Genomic DNA, 20,931 nt, shown 5'->3' with positions numbered 1-20,931 from the left:
ATAAGCCGAAAACTGGGAACAACCCATATACCCATTAAAAATACAATGGATAAATAAATGATGAAGTCATACAATAGAATACTATACACAAATGGAAGCTATTGGACTCTGGCTACACACTGGGGCACATATGAATCTTACAAATGTAATGTTGATTAAAAGAAACAAAATATAAAAAATTCCCATTATATGATTCCATTTATGTACAATTCAAAATGGGAAAGAAACTATATTGTTTAGAGATCATAGAACACTGACTTTGGGTTAGCACACAGGGGGCTTCTAGAGTTTTAGCACTTGACCCAGATGGTAATAACATGGATGTTCATGTTGTAACTATCCATTAACAAAATAGCATATTTTAGTGCTTCTCTGAATGTATTTTATATTTCATAAAAATGTGAAACATATTATCTTTCAAAATAAATGGCAACATTTACATGAAAATTTAGATTATTTCATTGTTTAGCCCTAGGAATTCTTATATCCATTTTATTATAATTCAAGATTAGGAAGAAATAGAATTAAACTGAATTTTTAGTTCATTATAAAACATTGTTGGGTACAAATTCATTTTCCTATTGAGTATTACCTAGATAATAAAATAGTTAGGCTTAGAGCTATAATACAGAATCTCTCTCAGTATTTCTTTCTTCATCTTCCCATATTTCACTAGTATTTTGCTCAAATGAATTTCAAGAGCAACCTTGAAGAGACACCAGATGCTACAGCTTATACTAGAGTGTAAAGTCATTTTATTGAAGTATAATTTATAGTGAAACTCACCTTTTTTATATGTACAACTCCATTAATTTTGATAGTTATATATTCACCTCTACAATCAGGCTGTAGGATATCTCCATTGTACTAGAGCTGGGTTTTTTTTTTAATCTTCTGTTTTCACAGCAATATGTGTATAAAGTAAAAGTAGATAAATAAAAAAAAATAAACTTGGTTGAAAAACTGGCATAAGACTTGAATAGACATTAAAAAAAAAAAAAGACATAAAGATGGCCTACAGGCACATTAAAAGATGCTCAACGTCACTAATCATCAAGGAAATGCAAATTAAAACCACAATAAGATATCACCTCACAGCTGTCAAGAATGGTGTCATCCAGAAAAACACAAATAACAAATATTGGCAAGGACGTGGAGAAACGGGAATCTTTATACACTGTTAGAGGGAATGTGCATTGGTGCAGTCACTACAGAAAACAGTATGGTGTTTCCCCAAAAACCTAAAAATACAATTACCATATGATTCAGCATTTCCACTCTTGAGCGTATACATGAAAAAATAAAAATGCTAATTTGCAAAGAGACATGCACCACAGTGTTCATAGCAGCATTATTTATTGTACAATAGCCAAGACATAGAAACAACCCAAGTGTCCATCAACAGATGAATGGATAAAGAAGACGCGACATATACACACACACACATACACATGAATGGCCTTTCCCTGGTGGCTCCGATGGTAAAGAATCTGCTTGAAAGGCAGGAGACACAGGTTCAGTCCCTGCGTTGGGAAGATCCTCTGGGGAAGAAAATGGCAACCCACTCCTGTATTCTTGCCTGGAGAATTCCAAGGACAGAGAAGCCTGGTGGGCTACAGTCCACAGGGTTGCAAAGAGTTGGATACAACTGAATGACTAACACATGTAGATATGAATAGTACTCAGCCATAAAAAAAGAATGAAGTTTTGCCATTTGTTGCAACACGGATGGAAGGTATTTGACTAAGTGAAATAAGTCAAAGACAAATACTGCCTTGTATCACTAATATGTAGAGTCTAAAAGAAAATAAACTAGTGAATATAATGAAAAGCAGACTCATAGAAAACAAACCAGTATTTTTCAGTGGGGAGAGGGAAGTGGGGAAGAGCAAGATAGGGATAGGAGGTTACAAGGTACAAACAACTATGTATAAAATAAATAAGCTACAAGGATAATACTGTACAGCACAGAGAATACAGCCCATATTTTATAATAAGTATAAGTGAAATATAGCCTTTAAAATTGTGAATCATTCTGTTGAAGCTTATATAATATTGTACATCAACTATACTTCAATTTTTAAAAAATACCTACCATGTGATAAGCTCTTTTTAAGTGTTTGCTGTTTTGATGAGAACAATTACTTAAAATATAATCCTGACTAAGGAATGGTGCTAAAGCTGAAGCTCCAGTACTTCGGCCACCTCATGCGAAGAGTTGACTCATTGGAAAAGACTCTGATGCTGGGAGGGATTGGGGGCAAGAGGAGAAGGGGACAACAGAGGATGAGATGGCTGGATGGCATCACTGACTCTATGGATGGGAGTCTGAGTGAACTCCTGGAGTTGGTGATGGACAGGGAGGCCTGGCATGCTGTGATTCATGGGGTTGCAAAGAGTCGGAGGACTGAGCGACTGATCTGATCTGATCTGAAAGCCTAAGCACTCTATCTTGTCCTACTGAATACATTTTTTTTAACTTTTAAATAAATTAAAAAAGACAAAAAAACACAGACCCTTTAAACAGAAAAGTAATGTCAGATTTTTGCCAGAAAGATTTTATTAAGTTATCTGCATGGGTTAGGGACAATCTTTAATGGTTCCTAAGGATTGTCCCCTGTTGCTGATGCAGGACTAAAAACTTAAGAAATGGTTTGCATCACTATCTAGCAAGCAAGAATGTCTGTTGTCATCACATAACCATCCTTTTGTTTTCTGTGGTGTGTAGATCGTGACGAATGAGCTCTTTGAAAAGCACTACAAACATGGGAGCAAGTTTCTGACTTCATTTCCAGACGGGACAACGCAAATATTGTATCCTTTCTTTTAACAACGTATTTTCATTAGCTTATTTCTTCACAAAATGAAAGCTAAAGAAAAAAAAGATTTAAAAAATAAGAAGGAAAAAGATAGATATGACTAAATCCTATCACGCAGAGCAAAGCTATTAACATCTATTTATACATCTTTTCTTATTTTTTCCTAGGAGCAATTATATAATTCTTTAAAATTAATTCTAAACAAGTTCATTATTTTATAACTTGCTCCCTTTACATAATAATATTAGACAATAAATACTCATAAACATTATGAGTATATAATATGCAATAAATACAGAGATTCTACATCATCTTTATATGCATATGGTATTCCATCATAGGGAGGAACTATAATTCCTTTAATCTATCCACTATTACTGATCAAAGGTGGCTTCACAATTTGGGGCTGTTTTATACAATGGCTAAATGAACAGCTTTGTGCACACTTTGCTGCATACTTATCACTTACTTTCTTGAATTAAATACCTAGAGAGAGAAATTCTGGGTAAGAAAAAAGCTTTACTAGATTTTGTCCCCCAGAAAATGTGTACCAGTCTACACATCCATGAGCAGTATGTTGTTTTTTAATACAAAAATTCAATATCCATTTTATGGAACACTAAGTTATTGATCACTTGAACTTCTGCCTGATGGCCAGGCCATTTGCTATTTGGACACAAAGGCCATTTAATATCTCTGGGAAAGTAAAACAAAGCTATGAAATTAGGAGGAGTTTTTGGTGAACTAAGGGCCTCACTTTGTAGGAGAAAGTCATTTTTAGCCATAGTTACCTACGTGTTTAGTCAAACCCCATCAAGAACCCAGAAAAATGACTTTATGGCATAAGAAGTATAAGGAAGTTTTAGTTCCCCAGCCCTATAAGAAAGAGAGTAGGTTTTTCTTTCATTATATCAAAAAATTTTTAAATAACTTCCCAACTTGTAGCATTACTTATCATTTCCTGCCCTGGCTTTAATTCTTTTTCACTCCTTTGAAGACTAAGGCTGATTTTCAAAATGATTCAGAATCAATTTTGTGTTTACTTCACTGCTGGACTTCCAATCCGTTTAGATAGGACTGAATATTAACAGTTCGTGAATTATCCTCAGTATATTCATTCTTTGATGCTATTGTAAATGGAATTATTTTCTTAATTTCATCTTCACTGCTTAGAAATACAATTTTTTTCATATATATTGACCTTTTAGTTTACAATCGTACTGAACTCTTTTGTTAGTTCTATGGCATTGTTTTGTAGATCCCTTAGGATTTTCTTTTATACAAGAGCATGTTATCTGCACTTAGAGATAGTTTACTTCTTCTATTTCCAATATAGGTGCCTTCATTTCTTTTTCTTCCATAATATTTTCCTGATTGGAACCTCCAGCATGAGGTTGAATGAAAGTGGGGAGAGTGGACATTTTTGTTTGCTTCCTGACCTTAGGGGGAAAACACCTAGTCTGCCATCAGTAAGTGTGACGTTAACTGTGGGTTTTTGTTAGACATGCCTTATTTGGTTGAGAAGGTTCCTTTCTATTCCTAGTTCATTGAGTCATTTATCACGATAAGTTATTGGATTTTGTCAGATGCTTCTTCTGCGTCTGTTGCAATGATCATCTCTGTTTTTGCTCTTTTCTCTATCAATGTAGTATGTTTCCATTAATTTATTTTTAGATGGTAATCCAACCTTGCATTCCTGGGATGGACTCCGGTTTGTTGTTGTACATATAATCCTTTTTATATTTTGCTAGATTCCATTTGCTGGTATTTTTGGTGAGGATTTTTGTGTCTCATAAATATATTTTGATGCACACACAAAGCATAAAATTTTTTAGTAATTAACAGTGCTTCCCATTCATTTTCAGAATGCTTTATAGCTTCAAAGGACTCTCTCATAAGTTAAATTTATTCTCAGGCTAGTCAAAGACCATTAGAATAACTCAAATGACCTTAACTGATCTCAGTTACCCATCTGGAAACCTAGCCATCATCCGAGTGCCCAACAAGATAAATGGTTTCACTTGTATAGTCCAAGAAGACATGCCCACTAACCCTGCAATCCTGGCATTGCTAGATTCTTCTGGTAGAAGTTCCTGCTATCATCCCAATGGAAATGTCTGGTAGGCTTCTAGATTCCTCCTGCAGGCATTTTGTTTCTCAAGTTTCATGAAATTTTATTTTTCCTTTTGTTTTTTCAACTTTTTTGAAATATAACTGACATATACTAGGTAAGTTATAAGTGTACAATGGTTATTGATTTGATACACTTATATGGTGCAAAATGATTACCTCTGTAGCATTAGCTAACTAACAACTGCACCATGTCACATAATTACCATTTCTTTCTAAGACATTTAAGATCCACTGTCTTAGCAACTTTCAACTACATAACTGCAGTGTTAATGAAAATCACTGTGCTATACATTAGATCGCCAGATTTTATTCATCTTATAACTAGAAAGACAAAAATGAGTTTAAGAAGATTTATTTAAATTAGTGGTTGTAGGATAGGAATGTTCAATTCAGAGAAGTTTTTTATTTATGTCATCCCATATGCAGTGGAAAAATCCCAGGCAGTTACATAAAACAAAGCTCATCATATTTTTTCTATAAGCAGCAAGAAAATATAGCTGTACAACTTTAATATTAGGAAAAAAAAAACCCTCTAGATAAATTGTATGGCCACTCTACGGATGTGAGATATAAACCCAGCAGTCTCTCTTCAGCCTAAATGCTGGCCTCATCAGTGGAAATAATTCACAACAGACAGCTGTCATACTCTGTTGTTGTTTGAGATATAGTCCTAACAAGTAGGCATCCCATTAGAAAAGGAAATGGCAACCCACTCCAGTATTCTTGTCTGGGAAATGCCATGAACAGAGGAGCCTGGTGGATTACAGTCCATGGGGTCACAAAAAGAGTCAGATACAACTTAGTGACTAAACAACAAGGCACCCCATAGCCACAGTGATCAGCACTTTTCCTATGAGCAACTATATAATTCTTTAACAATTAATTTTTTTTTTTTTTTTTTTTTTTTAACGTGTGAAGCCCAGTGGTCTGGGAGCAGGGCTGACACACGCAGAGAAAGCAAACAGATGGCATCCAACGATTAATTCTTAACAACAATATACAAACAAAATCTCTAGCAATTAAGGTCCTGATGCCTTTGATCTACTATTTATATGCTCTGTGACCTTGTATTATTTCATTTAGCCTGAGAAAGTGAAATTTGGGTTCTAACTTCAAATACAATTTCAATTTTTTAGTTTTTCAGAAAGAGATATTCTCTGCCTTTAAACTATTTAGAAGTATAACAATTTCATCTTGAGAAACTCTGCCAATAAATTGACAAAAGTTTGAACACTTTGCCAGTACTTGAGAAAGTTAGGACACAGGGACCTATTAATATTGCACTTACAGTTCAAAGGAGTAGTCAAACCATTTTCCCCAATTATATTGGAGGATTTCTACTTATCCTTCAGTGTTCAGTAGCAATTCTGTGGGGCTTCCTTGGTGTCTGAGTGGTAAACAATCTGCCTGCCAATGCAGGAGACCTGGGTTTGATCCCTGGGTTGAGAAGATCCCCTGGAGAAGGAAATGGCAACCCACTCCAGTATTCTTGCCTGGAAAACTCCATGTACAGAGGAGCCTGGCAGGCCTTAGTCTGTGGGGTGGCAAAAGAGTCAGACATGAGTTGACAACTGAACAATAACAGCAGTAATTCTGTATTACATTTATTTGCTAAGGCACAATATTAATTGTCACCAAATATTCACTGGCTTCTAGGACTTTTCTGAACCAATGAACCCTTCCTACCCACCAAATGAACTCTGGGCCCCCTGACATGGCTCTTAACACCCTCATAGCCTCTTGTGTAGCAAGCCCACCTCTCCTGTAGGATTGAAGTTCCTTGAAGGCACACCCTGAATCTTTGCTACTACATGCTATGTAAATGCCACGGACTCAAAGTTTATTTAATAAACAATTTATATAGATAATTTTAACCAAATGTTTTCTTCACCTACATAGCATGATAAAACTAAATCTCCTTCCCAGAAACAATAAGAACCACCTCAATTTCTCATTTGTATTTTTGCTATTAGATTACTGCTACTACTCAAAATTGGGAAAATAAGACGTGAGTTATCTTACTCTAGGGGGCCCTCATAGCTGGTTCATCTGATTTAAAAAAATAACTTATTATCAAATTAAGCCAACTTTCTAAGTACCTAGAACCCTACCTGCCGGGGTCCAGCCCCGGTGGATCCAGGGAATTCGAAGCAGGGACGCGACGGCGAGGATCAGGGAACAATTGCTTAATTAAATGTTAATTAAGGATATAAAGAGTAATAGAATAAGGATAGCTCAGCAGGAAAATTCAGTGGAGAAAAGAGGCTGAATAATTCAGCCAGAAGGTGAGAGAAAGAACGACATGGGGAGACCAAGCTTCGGTGAACAAGGCCAGCACTTTATTTTCCAAAGTAGTTTTTATACCTTAAGTTATGCATAGAGGATAATGGGGGAAAGGGTAGAGTCATGCAGTAAGCCAGGCTTTCTTCCTGCAAACTTATCATATGCAAAAGTTTAGGTGATTTGCATCATCTTCTGGCCCGGAGGCCTGTTAACATTTTAAGACCCTTTCTTCAGAAAACTTATTTTTCTCTAAAGGTGATTAGTCAGGCGCCACCCTCCAGAAGCATTAGATAAAGTTGCATTCCTACAGGGCAAAGGTGTGGTGGGCTATAACAAGAAAAAGAATTAACTCAAGGGTCCAAGGTTACAAACGTTAAAGCTACTACTTAGACCAATTATATTAATCAATACACTGCCAGGGACACAGCAGTTAAAGGATATGGAAACTTAGCAGCAAACATTGGCCCAACAAGTGAAAAACCCTTCACCAATACAATTTCTAATCAATCTTTTAACTGCTCAAAGGAATCTGTATTTAGACAGTTTAGAACATCTCATGCCTCTCACAGTTGGGAGGCTCTGAGCAATCACATGTGGCCGGAAAAACCTATTCAGGCAGGCTAGAGGACTTCCAAAGGAGTTTGTAGGTTGAAACACTATCACACCCAGGAAGTTTATTAACTGGAGCTGTAAGCTAACTCTTTTTTTCAGAGAGAGGTAGTGGGGGACAGCCCCCCGTAAAGTCAGAGGTATAGGTGAGAGCACAAAGCAGAAAGTAGGCAGACTCTGGTTTTGGGGGTAGATGCCCGAGAATTTCCAGGGGGACTCCTGAGGCTCGATCCCGCCTTTGCGTATGCCGAGCCTCCTTCCTCATGACCTTTGCCACGGGCGGAGTGCCTCACGCTGGCTCCCAGCACATACCTATCCTCTCTCCCTGAGAAACACATGGTGAGCCGAGATGGAAGAATGTGATAGAGAGTGCAGAGGAGCTCATGGAATACAATGGCAGTCACCAGTGACACCAGATCTCAGACGGTACAGGGCTGCTTCTGTTGGTAATGTAGTAAAATGTGGCATTAGCGACTCTGAGAGATTGGGGCGCCTGGCTGGTGTCAGTTCCCCCTTCTACTCCATTACTGGGATCAACCACAGTGATCTCAAAGATGTTCCCTGAGCCCTTTCTACCCACACCAGCCTTGATATCCTAGAAGTCCTAGCCCCCCAGTTGCTGTTAGAAAACAAGTCTCAGTACTGAGGCCAGTACAGGCTTTCCTAGAGCTTACACTCACTGATATCCTTACTGGCACAGGAAACGTCTAAGCACCAGTCCTCACCCGTCTTCCAGGCAGAGCCTGCCTTCTTGTGTTTTCTCATGTCCAGACTAAATCTTCCCTGCTCCCTGTTAATCCTCCCCAGCACATCAATCCCTTTATCATCCTGGTTTCACCTGTGGACACATTTTGGTTTATCACTAGGTCTTAAACTATACCCAGTACTTCAAATTAGTATAGAATTCTGTCACAGTATTATGGCTCCTATGATTATATGAGGTTTTCCATTATTCATATGCTATTGTGCACATCGTGTGTGTGTGTAGTTGTGTCCAATTCTTTGTGACCCCATGGACTGTAACCCAGCAGGTTCCTCTGTTCATGGGATTTTCCAGGCAAGAATGGTGGAGAAGGTTGCCATTTCCTACTCCAGGGAATCTTCCTGACCCAGGGACTGAACTCATGTCTCCTCTGTCCCCTGCACTGCAGGTGGATTCTTTACCACTGAGCCATCAGGGAAGTCATAAGCTGTTGGCTAGTATAAACTGCTACTCTCTTTGGTTAGCAAGCGGTAGAGCTAATTTCAAGGTTGAATTATAATGTTCCTGTTTATGATTTTTAATTTCCTTTTCCTCAGGGTATACATCAATATCTTGGGTGGTCAATATTCAGATCAAGCTGGCAACAGAGTAAGGGCTTGGAATTGGTCAAGTTCCGTCATTTCCTCACCCTTTGTTTCATTTAAACCTGTGTTTCTGGCTTTGAACCATTATGTTGGAATCCGTATCTTAGAACAAGACAAGATTTCAATCACTTTTCTAGCAATGGGCCAACAGGCAAGAATCAGTGTCGGAACCAAAGTGAAGGTAGGTCCGTTTTTATAAACATTTTAAAGCATTTAAATAATAAGAGTAAAATAATGTTAGTGTTATTACTGACAGATTATACTCATGTGTAATCTACTGTGCACCACTGTGAATTTTGAAATTCAAGGAAAAAACAGTGAAAGTTTTATATGGAATTGAATTGAATTCATATGGAATTGAGACAGCCTTATTATTTCTTCTTCCTCAAATTCCTTTTTAGTTCAAACTTGATTCCAAATAACATTTACTGTGTGTCTACTGTATGAGTAGTGCAGCTTTGAGGTTTTGGTTTTAGTATTTTATATTGTTTTTCTCTGTGTTCTAGCTGAAAGCCTTTGGCTGAGTCAGGAGACCTGGGTTCTGACCATGTTCAAGACCCAGCACAAGCCCTGTTTCCTTAGAGACACTTCCCAGACCTCCTTGCCCTTTGTCCAAGCAAGGTCAATCGTGTCCTTCTCGAGGTTGTCCATGTGCGAGCTTGCTGAACTATTGAACTATGCGCCTTACTTGCCTTCGGGGCTGCCTTTCCTACTGGATGGTGAGCTCCTGCAGGATAGAATCTCTTTATTACTGATTTCTCTACACCACCCAGGGCATGGCCCAAAGAACACTCTCAGTGACCAGCAGTGCTGCACGATGGTTAAGAACACACACTTCAGGTTATAGGACATAGTTTCAAACCTCAAATCTGCCACTTAGCTAAGCTGGTGAACTCGAACTTCAGTGCCCTCCCCTATAAAATGGGGATGACTCCTCCATTATATTATTGATTGCTGTGACGATTCAATGAGAATATAAAGTGCTTAGCATGTTTCTTGGCACCAACTACTTAATAAATGATAGCCCAATAGAGATGTTTGTTGTTGTTTAGTCGCTAAGTCCTGTCCAGCTCTTTTGCAATCCTATGGATGTAGCCCACCAACCTTCTCTGTCCATGGAATTTCCCAAGCAAGCCCCAATAGAGATGTAGAATTTGTCGATTATATCTGTAAAGCTGAGATATGTATGCATGTATATGTATAGATTCAAGGGGTTAGATGTATTAAAATTACATGTATATAAACGGATTACATGTATATAAAAGGGATTACATGTATATACACAGATTCAAGGGATTAGATCTGATAGACAGAGTGCCTGAAGAATTATGGACGGAGGTTTGTGACATTGCACAGGAGGCAGTGATCAAGACCATCCCCAAGAAAAAGAAATGCAAAAAAGGCAAAATGGTTGTCTGAGGAGGCCTTACAAATAGCTGAGAAAAGAAGAGAAGTGAAAGGCAAAGGAGCAAAGGAAAGATATACCCATTTGAATGCAGAGTTCCAAAGAATAGCAAGGAGTGATAAGAAAGCCTTCCTCAGTAATCAATGCAAAGAAATAGAGGAAAACAATAGAATGGGAAAGACTAGAGATCTCTTCAAGAAAATTAGAGATAAAAAGGGAACATTTCATGCAAAGATGGGCTCAATAAAGGACAGAGATGGTAGGGACCTAACAGAAGCAGAAGATATTAAGAAGAGGTGGCAAGAATGCACAGAACTATACAAAAAAGATCTTCATAGCCCAGATAACCACGATGGTGTGATCATGCACCTTGAGCCAGACATCCTGGAATGCAAAGTCAAGTGGGCCTTAGGAAGCATCACTATGAACAAAGCTAGTGGAGGTGTGATGGAATTCTAGTTGAGCTATTTCAAATCTTAAAAGATGATGCTGTGAAAGTGCTGCACTCAGTATGCCAGCAAATTTGGAAAACAGCAGTGGCCACAGAACTGGAAAAGGTCAGTTTTCATTCCAATCCCAAAGAAGGGCAATGCCAAAGAATGTTCAAACTACTGCACAATTGCACTCATCTCACATGCTAGCAAAGTGTGAAGTTGCTCAGTTATGTCCGACTCTGCAACACCATGGATGTAGCCCACCAGGCTCCTCCATCCATGGGATTTTCCAGGCAAGAGTACTGGAGTGGGTTGCCATTTCCTTCTCCAGGGGGTCTTCCTGACCCAGGGTCAATCAAGTCATTGCAGGCAGACTCTTTACCATCTGAGCCATACAACTCAACACATGCTAGCAAAGTAATGCTCAAAATTCTCCAAGCCAGGCTTCAACAGTACGTGAACCGTGACTTCCAGATATTCAAGCTGGATTTTAGACAAGGCAGAGGAACCAGAGATCAAATTGCCAACATCCGTTGGATCATCGAAAAAGTAAGAGAGTTCCAGAAAAACATTTACTTCTGCTTTATTGACTGTGGCCAAAGCCCTTGACTGTGTAGATCACAACAAACTGTGGAAAATTCTTAATGAGATGGGAATACCAGACCAGTTTACCTGCCTCCTAAGAAATCTGTATGCAGGTCAAGAAGCAACAGTTAGAACTGGACATGGAACAACAGACTGGTTCTGAATCAGGAAAGAAGTACGTCAAGGCTGTATATTGTCACCCTGCTTATTTAACTTATATGCAGAGTACATTATGTGAAATGCTGGGCTGGATGAAGTACAAGCTGGAATTAAGATTGCCAGGAGAAATATCAATAACCTCAGACACACAGATGACACCACCCTTATGGCAGAAAGTGGAGAAGAACTAAAGAGCCTCTTGATAAAAGTGAAAGAGGAGAGTGAAAAACTTGGCTTAAAACTCAACATTCAGAAAACTAAGATGGCATCTGGTCCCATCACTTCATGACAAATAGATGGGAAAACAATGGAAACAGTGAAAGACTTTATTTTGGGGGGCTCCAAAATCACTGAAGATGGTGACTGCAGTCATGAAATTAAAAGACACTTGCTCCTTGGAAGAAAAGCTATGACCAACTTAGCGTATTAGAAAGCAGAGACATTACTTTGCTGACAAAGGTCCATCTTACCAAAGCTATGGTTTTTCCAGTAGTCATGTATGGATGTGAGAACTGGACCATAAAGAAGGGTGAGCACTGAAGAACTGATGCTTTCAAACTGGGTTGCTGGAGAAGACTCTTGAGAGTCCCTTGGGGTGCAATGAGATCAAACCAGTCAACCCTAAAGGAAGTCAACCCTTAATATTCATTGAAAGGACTGATGTTGAAGCTGAAACGCCAATATTTTGGCCACCTGATGCGAAGAGCCAACTCATAGGAAAAGACCCTGATGCTGGGAAAGATTGAGGGCAAGAGGAGATGGAGGTGACAGAGGATGAGATGGTTGGATGGCATCACTCACTCGATGGACATGAGTTTGAGCAAGCTCCAGGAGTTGGTGAAGGACAGGGAAGCCTGGCGTGCTGTAGTCCATGGGGTCACAAAGTCGGACACGACCGAGTGACTATATATAGAACATACATAATATGTGACTTTGAATAAGTATCCTAAACTCTGAGGACCTTGTTTCATCAATCGGAAGAGATGGCTCCAAACTTCAAAGACATCTTCAGTTTCTAAAACATCTATACATTTAAGCAAGTGGAAATATGACTTCAGGATTCCCCATAGGCAGGGATATTTTATAAGCACCAAACAAAAGGGAGACTTCAGATTCAGTCAACAGAGAGCGAGGGTCCACGCTGTGCTAAGCAATATTCAAGCGGCTTCCAGTTGATCTAGCTACTGCAGTCAGCTGGCAAGTCCAAACAAGTTTCTTCCTTGGTTAGAAATCTACAATATAGCCTCTTTTTGGTTCAATACATTCATGGTAAATGCATCCTTACCAAAAATGTCAAAAATGCTGTCTCTTTCTCCTCGCCTCTCTTCTTCGAAATGAGTTTTGAAAAAGAGTTGGTGCAAAAGAATCTGATGTTAAAAACGTTTGCTTTTCTCATCATCCTCATAATTACCCTTTCAGTTTTTTAAAATTGCAAAAGTGACATGTGAATACACTGTTATATTTGAAGATTCGAATAATATAGACATAAAAGAGTTAAAAATGATATTCTTCCCTTCCATCCTTTCTTCTATTCTAATCCTCTTCCCAAAGGTAATCACATTGAAAATTTGGTGTGTATTTCTCTTTTCTATATATTTATAAATTATTCATATACATCTTTTTAAAATAAAAATTGCATCTGACTACACTGATTGTCGGAGATGGCAATGGCAACCCACTCCAGTACTCTGACCTGGAAAATCCCATGGATGGAGGGGCCTGGTAGGCTGCAGTCCATGGGGTTGCTAAGAGTCAGGCACGACTAAGCGACTTCACTTTCACTTTTCACTTTCATGATTGGAGAAGGAAATGGCAACCCACTCCAGTGTTCTTGCCTGGAGAATCCCAGGGACGGGGGAGCCTGGTGGGCTGCCGTCTATGGGGTCGCACAGAGTCAGACACGACTGAAGCGACTTAGCAGCAGCAGCAGCAGCAGCACACTGATTGTACTATTAGACTTGTTCTATTTGTTTTTGTTTTCCACAAGTTAAATGGAATATCTTTCATGTCTACATATCCAAGTAAATTTGTCTATTCGGTTGTTGCATAGCATTACACGTTTACTGTGGTTACCATATGCTAAATCTAATGCCCTCTCAGTGGCAATGGGCACACATAGTTTCTCACCCCCTCCCCCCAGAAGCATTTCCTCTCTTGCTTCCAGGAGTTACTCTGCTTTGATTTTACTTCCACCTCAGGGGCTACTCCTCATTTTTCTTTGCCTATTTTCTTCATCTCCCCTCTTTTAAATACTGAAAGGCTCCAGGGCCTGTCATTGGGCTCACCTCTTCTCTCTCTCTACTAACTCCCTAGGTGATCTCATTAGGTTTCTGTCCTGAAATGCCATCTGCTTGCTGATAACCCCTCCTTTGATCTCCAGGTGGATCTCCCAGGAACTTTAAACTTGCATATCTCTGATTCCAACCCTGCATCTCCATCTGGCATCTAAAGGGTATTAAGAACTTCACAGAGTAAAATGACATTGGAAGGCATATTCTACCTTCGGTCTTCTCCATCTCAGGAAATGGCAACACCTTTCTTTCAGTTGCTCAGACCCAAAACTTTGGGGTTGGTCCTCTCTTCTCTGTTTCACAACCCCACGTCTTTCATCTGCAAGTCCTCTAAACGCCACCACCAACATGTCACCAGATTCCAACACTGCTTGCATCCTTCATTACTGTCACCCCGTCTGCCTCATGTATCTACTTAATCCATCTTGTTTAAATTATTACAACAGCCTCCTCCCGAGTGTCCCAGCTTCCACTCTTCCCAAAGTCAATTCTATCATGATAGTAAGAGTGATATTTTGAAAGCATAATTGATATTTATAGGGCATTCCATCCAAAAGCAGCAGAATACATGTTCTTCACAAGTACACATGGAACATTCTCCAGGATTGACCACATGCTGGGCCACAAAGTCAGCCTCGGTAAATTTAAGAAAATTGAAATCATATCAAACATCTTTTCCAATCACAAAGCCATAAGATTAGAAATAAACTACAAGAAAAAAACTGTAAAGAACACAAACACATGGAAGCTAAACAATCTGCTACTAAACAACCATTGGATCACTGAAGAAATCAAAGGAAATCAAAAAATACCTAGCGACTAATGAAAATGGTCTAACTGTGACTTCTAACGTTACTCAGAGTAAAAGCCAAGATCCTATAAAACACCTACAATACTATACATGATCTGGACTTCCTTTTTTAATATTTCTCTGTGGTCCTCTTTTCCTACCCACTTTGCTCTAGCCACCATGGCCTTTTTGCTGTTGTGGACAATGCCATGCACATCACTGCCGCAGGGCTTTTGCACTTGCTGTTCCCTCAACCTAAAATGCCCCATACCCCACTTAGCACTTCCCTCAGGTTCTGCTCTCAGAGTCCTTTCCTGACCACCCTGTGTAAACTCCCAGCACCCCACCCCACCCCTACCATGGGACTCATATAGTGCTCTTGTTTTCTTTCACTTCTATATAGTCTATGAGTTCTATTTTGATTTCTTCAACTCAGTAATTACTGAACTTTCAAATAAGGTTTTTTAAATTTGCTACCTTTTCTCATGAACTTCTAAATGGTCAAGGAATATGGCTTACATTTGTTCTTGCTGTTTAGAATGCAGGGATATTTTCTTTGTAGTTGATGACATAATTTGTGACTGTTCCATGTATATTTGACCCCCCAAATGGTTGCATGTTTATTGGCACAAATTGTATAATGTATGTCTAATTGTTCTCTTCATACTTCTCTCTATATCCTTTTCTTCTTATATTGTTGGTTTACTTCTGAGAGATGTATGAAAATACCCCAGTAGAACTGTGCATTTGTCTGTTTTTTCCTGTAATTTCTATCAGGTTTTGCTTTGTCTGTCTTGAAGTTCTGTGGTTAGGAAATTCAAGGCGTTGTCTTCATGGTGAGTTACACCTTTCACCCCTGGGTCAGCCCACCTATTGGCCCTTCAGCTTTGTGTCCATTGTGTGACTCAGAGTATCACTGAGGGTTTTTGTTTCTATTTTGACAAAAAAATTTAACATCATCAATATGTTTCCCTCTTAACGCTCTTTGCCTGAAATGCCATCCTGATATTCACTTGCCTTTGAGCTCAGAATATGTGTGCTCTGGACCAGTGCATTCATTTGATCATTGATCTCTCAGTGGTCCCAGCTGCTTCTCAATTTTCAGGAATTCCTTAAGATTATTCCTGCTGATGAAAATCTTTCCTATTTCCTATTGATTTACTCTCTGAAAATGTTTCCTATTTTATGGGATTTGGGATTGAAGAAAACTAAAAATGGTGATTCACCCTTCATTTCTCAGCTGTCTTAACCTCCTTCCCCCATCCCTCTTTCCTTTCTCCCTCCCTTCCTTCCAATGTGGGGAGGGGTGAAAATGCAGAATACTGTGATCTCACATCTCTGGCAGGTGAATAAGTGGCCACTCTGCCTGCAGGAGGTAGCAGATGGGCTTGCTTTAGCCCACCCCACTGAGGCTACATGCCCCTCCTGGGCTGGTCCTAAAGCTCAGCCTTGGAAACATTCCAAGCAAGGCTGGGGACCTTTGACCTTCCTGCAGCTCGAGGAGACAGCATCAGCCTGGGTCACCCAAGGCTGAGAGGACATGGGCAGCACAGAGGGCAAGGAAGGGTCTTGGGGATGTTCATGAGCAGCAGCTCCTGGAGGTGGGGGCGCATTTGGGAGAAGAAAAGGAGTGTCGGTCATCCCGGGGCCTTCTGGAAAGCCCAGCTCAGGTGCTCCCCACCACCTTCCCAGCCTCCAAGCCAGTACTCACTCCACACTGGGTGTGTCCCAGGGACAGGATAACTATAGCATTTCTGTGCTCCCCTCAATAGATGCTGGTGAAATAGCATATGCTGTTATAATGACTTGAATGCGTAGTAAGCATTTGAAAGAAAATATGCAAATTCTGTTTGGTCTGGTCTGCTCTAATCTCAAATCTCCAGAGATCATTCCTGTTCAGATCAGAATTAATACCACTGCCCCTATTTATAGATAACAATGGCACCCCACTCCAGTACTCTTGCCTGGAGAATCCCATGGACGAAGGAGCCTGGTGGGCTGCAGTCCATGGGGTCACTAGCAGTCGGACATGACTGAGCGACTTCACTTTCACTTTTCACTTTCATGCATTGGAGAAGGAAATGGCAACCCACTCCAGTGTTCTTGCCTGGAGAATCACAGGGACGGGGGAGCCTGGTGGGCTGCCTATGGGGTCACACAGAGTTGGACACGACTGAAGTGACGTAGCAGCAGCAGTAGCAGACTCACAGGAGACTCCAGCCCCTAACTAGTGTTTCCTCTTGCCTCCTCCCACCTCCTGCTTCTGCAGTCACTATTTCCACACGGAACCCTGAGCTTCCTTTCTCTTTCTCTTTGCTGAAAAGCTGCTAAATGCTAAGGAGATTCCAGCGCTCCGATACCTGAACGGGGATGACCTTCTTCTGCTGGCCAGTTTAATAAAGATCCGACGCCTGTTTCATAAACTGGAAGGATGTGTGAATTTCCCCTCCAGCCAGGTTTGGGAAAAATTAAAGCAACCTTCCTACCTTTCTTCACTTTCTCTAAAACTAATTGCCCTTTGTCACAATTCTGGTATGAAGCAAGACATAATAACAACAATAGCAGCTATGATAAATGAAAACATTTAACAAATGATGATGGTGCTGTCATTTGTTCTGCTGTGTTTTTCTGGGAGGCAGTGTGGGAGATCTCAAGAAAAGTGTATACAATGACTAGGAAACACCAAGAAATGGGCTTTATTACAAATTTGGAGCACATCCTGAGTCATCCCTGGTTTGCACTCTTGGCCAGAAAACTAAACCACTGACTTTGGGGACAACAGAGAATGAGTAAGTCAGCCAAAGGCCTTATTTTTCAGTCAGAGTTCCATCAGGAAAACAGAAAGCAGGGAGGGAGCAGGTGCTTTCACAACCTCCGGAAAAGCTGAGAAAGTGAAGGTCAAGGAACAGCTCTGCTATTTGGGAAAATGAGGGAATCTCAGGAAGCCGTCTACAGGGTCACACAGAGTCGGACACGACTGAAGTGACTTAGCAGCAGCAGCAGCAGGAAGTCACAAAGCCAACAGCACCAAGGGAGAGAGTGGCAGGAGCTACTCACACTCCAATGCAGGAGTGGCAAACAACTGCCATCCTGCAAAGGCCACCCTCCTGCCAGAAGTGAGCAACGGCCGCTGCTCCTCTTCCACCTCCCACACCTCAGGCAGGTGCATCTCCCTGGGGAACCATAGTGGGATCCCACTGGCAAAGGATTATGGGACCACGTGTCTTTCCCCTTCTGAGGGGAGGGAGGAGGGATTTGCTGGATCCACAGGGATAGCACAGCACAGCACAGCAGCCTCTGCTCAGTGATAAAATTACTTAAGAGCAGAAAGCAGAGGTGAGAGTCTTTAGGTGGAGAGCCCTAAAGACTGGAATGCCCAGCCTGCCCTCTCCTGAACTTCCTGACTTCTCAGTTCTCTATTCTTGGGAGAGGGAGGAATCTCGTAGGAGGGGCCATTCCTTACAGTGATAACAGATTTGGTGTTTAAGTGTGTGTAGCAAAAGAAGGCAATGGCACCCCACTCCAGTACTCTTGCCTGGAAAATCCCACGGACAGAGGAGCCTGGTAGGCTGCAGTCCGTGGGGTCGCCAAGAGTCGGACACAACTGAGCAACTTCACTTTCACTTTTCACTTTCATGCATTGGAGAAGGAAATGGCAACCCACTCCAGTGTTCTTGCCTGGAGAATCCCAGGGACGGGGGAGCCTGGTGGGCTGCCGTCTCTGGGGTCGCACAGAGTTGGACACGACTGAAGCGACTTAGCAGCAGCAGCAAGAGGAAGTAAATCTAGCTGCTAGTTATTCATCAGTGTTAGGACTAAATCATATTGCTTTCCTACTAAGAGGCTGCTGAGGAAGCATGGGGAAGGGCTGAAGGGCACAGGAGTGGAAGGATGAGGTGTCCCAGGGAGGGCTGAGTGCTGGGCCGCAGGAAGTGGGTGAGCTACTGGGAGACTGAGGGTTGGCTTTGGTATTAATCCATTCACCATCTTTTTTTTTTTTTTTTAAACGAACTTATGTTACCAAAGGGTGAAGGCAGGGTGGGGGAGGGATGAATTAGGAGTTTGGGATTAGCAGATACAAAGTATTACATATAAAACAGATGAACAAGGTCTCATTGTATAGTATAGAGAACTATTCAATATCCTGTAATAAACCATAATGGAAAAGAATATGAAAAAGAAAACATATGTGTATAACCAAATGACTTTACTATACCCCATTAACTAACACAACATTGTAAATTAACTTCTATAAAAAAAATTTTTTAAGGCAGTTGTTATTTAAGGGTTTCAGTTGTTAAAAACAACAGTGATAAATTTTACTTTGGATATCTGCATCCCAAAGTATATTGAGATATGCCATAGACTTTATTTATCAATGCCTGTTTTTTCACATGCCTGTTTAAAGTAAACTTGGTGGGTTTTTTAAAATAATCTACTCTGTTAATTCATAGGGTATTTTTTTCTCATTTTTCACAATTAAAACCTCTTCAAAAAAATTAAACTTTTCTAGGAAACCATAAACAAAATGACAACCTACTAACTGGGAGAAAATATTTGTTAACAGTGCAACTAACAAGATTTAATTTCCAAAATATACAAACAGCTCATACAACTCAATATCAAAAAACAAACAACCCAATTTTTTAAAAATGGGCAGAAAACCTAAATAGACATTTCACCAAAGAAGATATACAGATGGCTGACAAACACATGAAAAGATTCTCAACATCACTAACTATTAGAGAAATGCAAATTGAGACTACAATGAGGTGTCACCCCACTCCAGTCACAAATAATAAAGGCTGGAGAGAGTGTGGAGAAAAGGAAACCATCTTATACTGTTGATGGGAATGTAAATTGGTGCAGCCACTTCATGCTGGAGAACAGCATGGAGATTCTTTAAAAAAACACAAAACTAAAAATAGAGGTACCATATGATCTAGCAGTCCCACTCCTGGGCATATATCTGGAAAAGATGAAAACTCTAATTCAAAAAGTTCGTACACCCCAATGTTCACAGCAGCACTATTTGCAATAGCCAAGACAAGGAAGCAACCTAGAAGATACGGTACATATATACAATGGAATATTACTCAGCCACAAAAAGGAATGAAATAAATGCCATTTGCAGCAAGCAACATGGATGGACCTAGAGATTATCATACTAAGTGAAGCAAATCAGAGAAAGACACATCATACGATATCATTTACATGTGGAATCTAAAAAAATAGTACAAATCAACTTATTTTCAAACCAGAAACAAACTCACAGACATAAACAAATTTATGATTACCAAAGGAGAAGGAGAAGTAGGGGAAAATCAGGAGTATAGGATTAACAGATACACATTGCCATATATAAAATAGCTAAACAAGGATTTATTGACTTCCTTGGTAGCTCAGATGGTAAAGCATCTGCCTACAATGTGGGAGACCCAGGTTCGATCCTTGGGTTGGGAAGATCCTCTGGAGAAGGAAATGGCAACCCACTCCAGTACTCTCGCCTGGAAAATCCCATGGACAGAGGAGCGTGGTAGGCTACAGTCCATAGGGTTGCAAAGAGTTGGACATGACTGAGTGACTTCACTTTCACTTTCTTTCACTTTTACAAAGAACTGTAATCAATATCTTGTAATAACCTATAATGGAAAATAATTTTTAAAAAGAATATACATAAATGCATAGATTATATATAACCAAATCACTTTGTATCTGAAAATAATAAAATATTACAAATCAATTACAGTTTGACATAAGAAAAAAATTGAACTCTTCTAGCCATAAAGTTGTCATATGGTAATGCTGCATAAATTGAGGGAGAAGAAAACACTCTAAGTCTGTAGGTCTGCCCATTTGTAAATTTCAAAGGAATTATTAATATACTTAAAGCTTACAGTAGTACTACAAATCCTTGTATTCTTTTATTCCTGATCTCAGGATTATCATTTTATTTTGCTTATGCATATTTTAAATTTTATGTGTACAATTTTGAACAGATAAAATTATCATCTTTGAGAAGATACACATATGCACATCAGTGTAACAGATGAGGAAAGAAATGAAAACTTTTGGA

General features: G+C 39.9%; 1 protein-coding gene across 1 annotated transcript in view; it reads left to right on the top strand.

The window, feature by feature from the left end:
* ERICH6 (glutamate-rich 6) overlaps window positions 1-17,443 on the top strand; it is a 45,601-nt gene extending 28,158 nt beyond the window's left edge. The window contains exons 12-15 of the mRNA XM_010835416.1: window positions 2,729-2,814; window positions 4,784-4,939; window positions 9,144-9,372; window positions 17,180-17,443. Of these exons, the coding sequence (XP_010833718.1) occupies window positions 2,729-2,814; window positions 4,784-4,939; window positions 9,144-9,372; window positions 17,180-17,443 (735 nt within the window). The remainder of the gene's footprint in view (window positions 1-2,728; window positions 2,815-4,783; window positions 4,940-9,143; window positions 9,373-17,179) is intronic.
* The last annotated feature ends 3,488 nt before the right edge of the window (window positions 17,444-20,931 follow it).

The sequence above is a fragment of the Bison bison genome, unplaced genomic scaffold (assembly GCF_000754665.1).
Source record: "Bison bison bison isolate TAMUID 2011002044 unplaced genomic scaffold, Bison_UMD1.0 scf7180017864042, whole genome shotgun sequence".
Classification (NCBI taxonomy): Eukaryota; Metazoa; Chordata; class Mammalia; order Artiodactyla; family Bovidae; genus Bison; species Bison bison.
The sequence above is the reverse complement of the archived record's forward strand: the minus strand, read 5'-3'. Positions and strand labels throughout refer to the sequence as shown.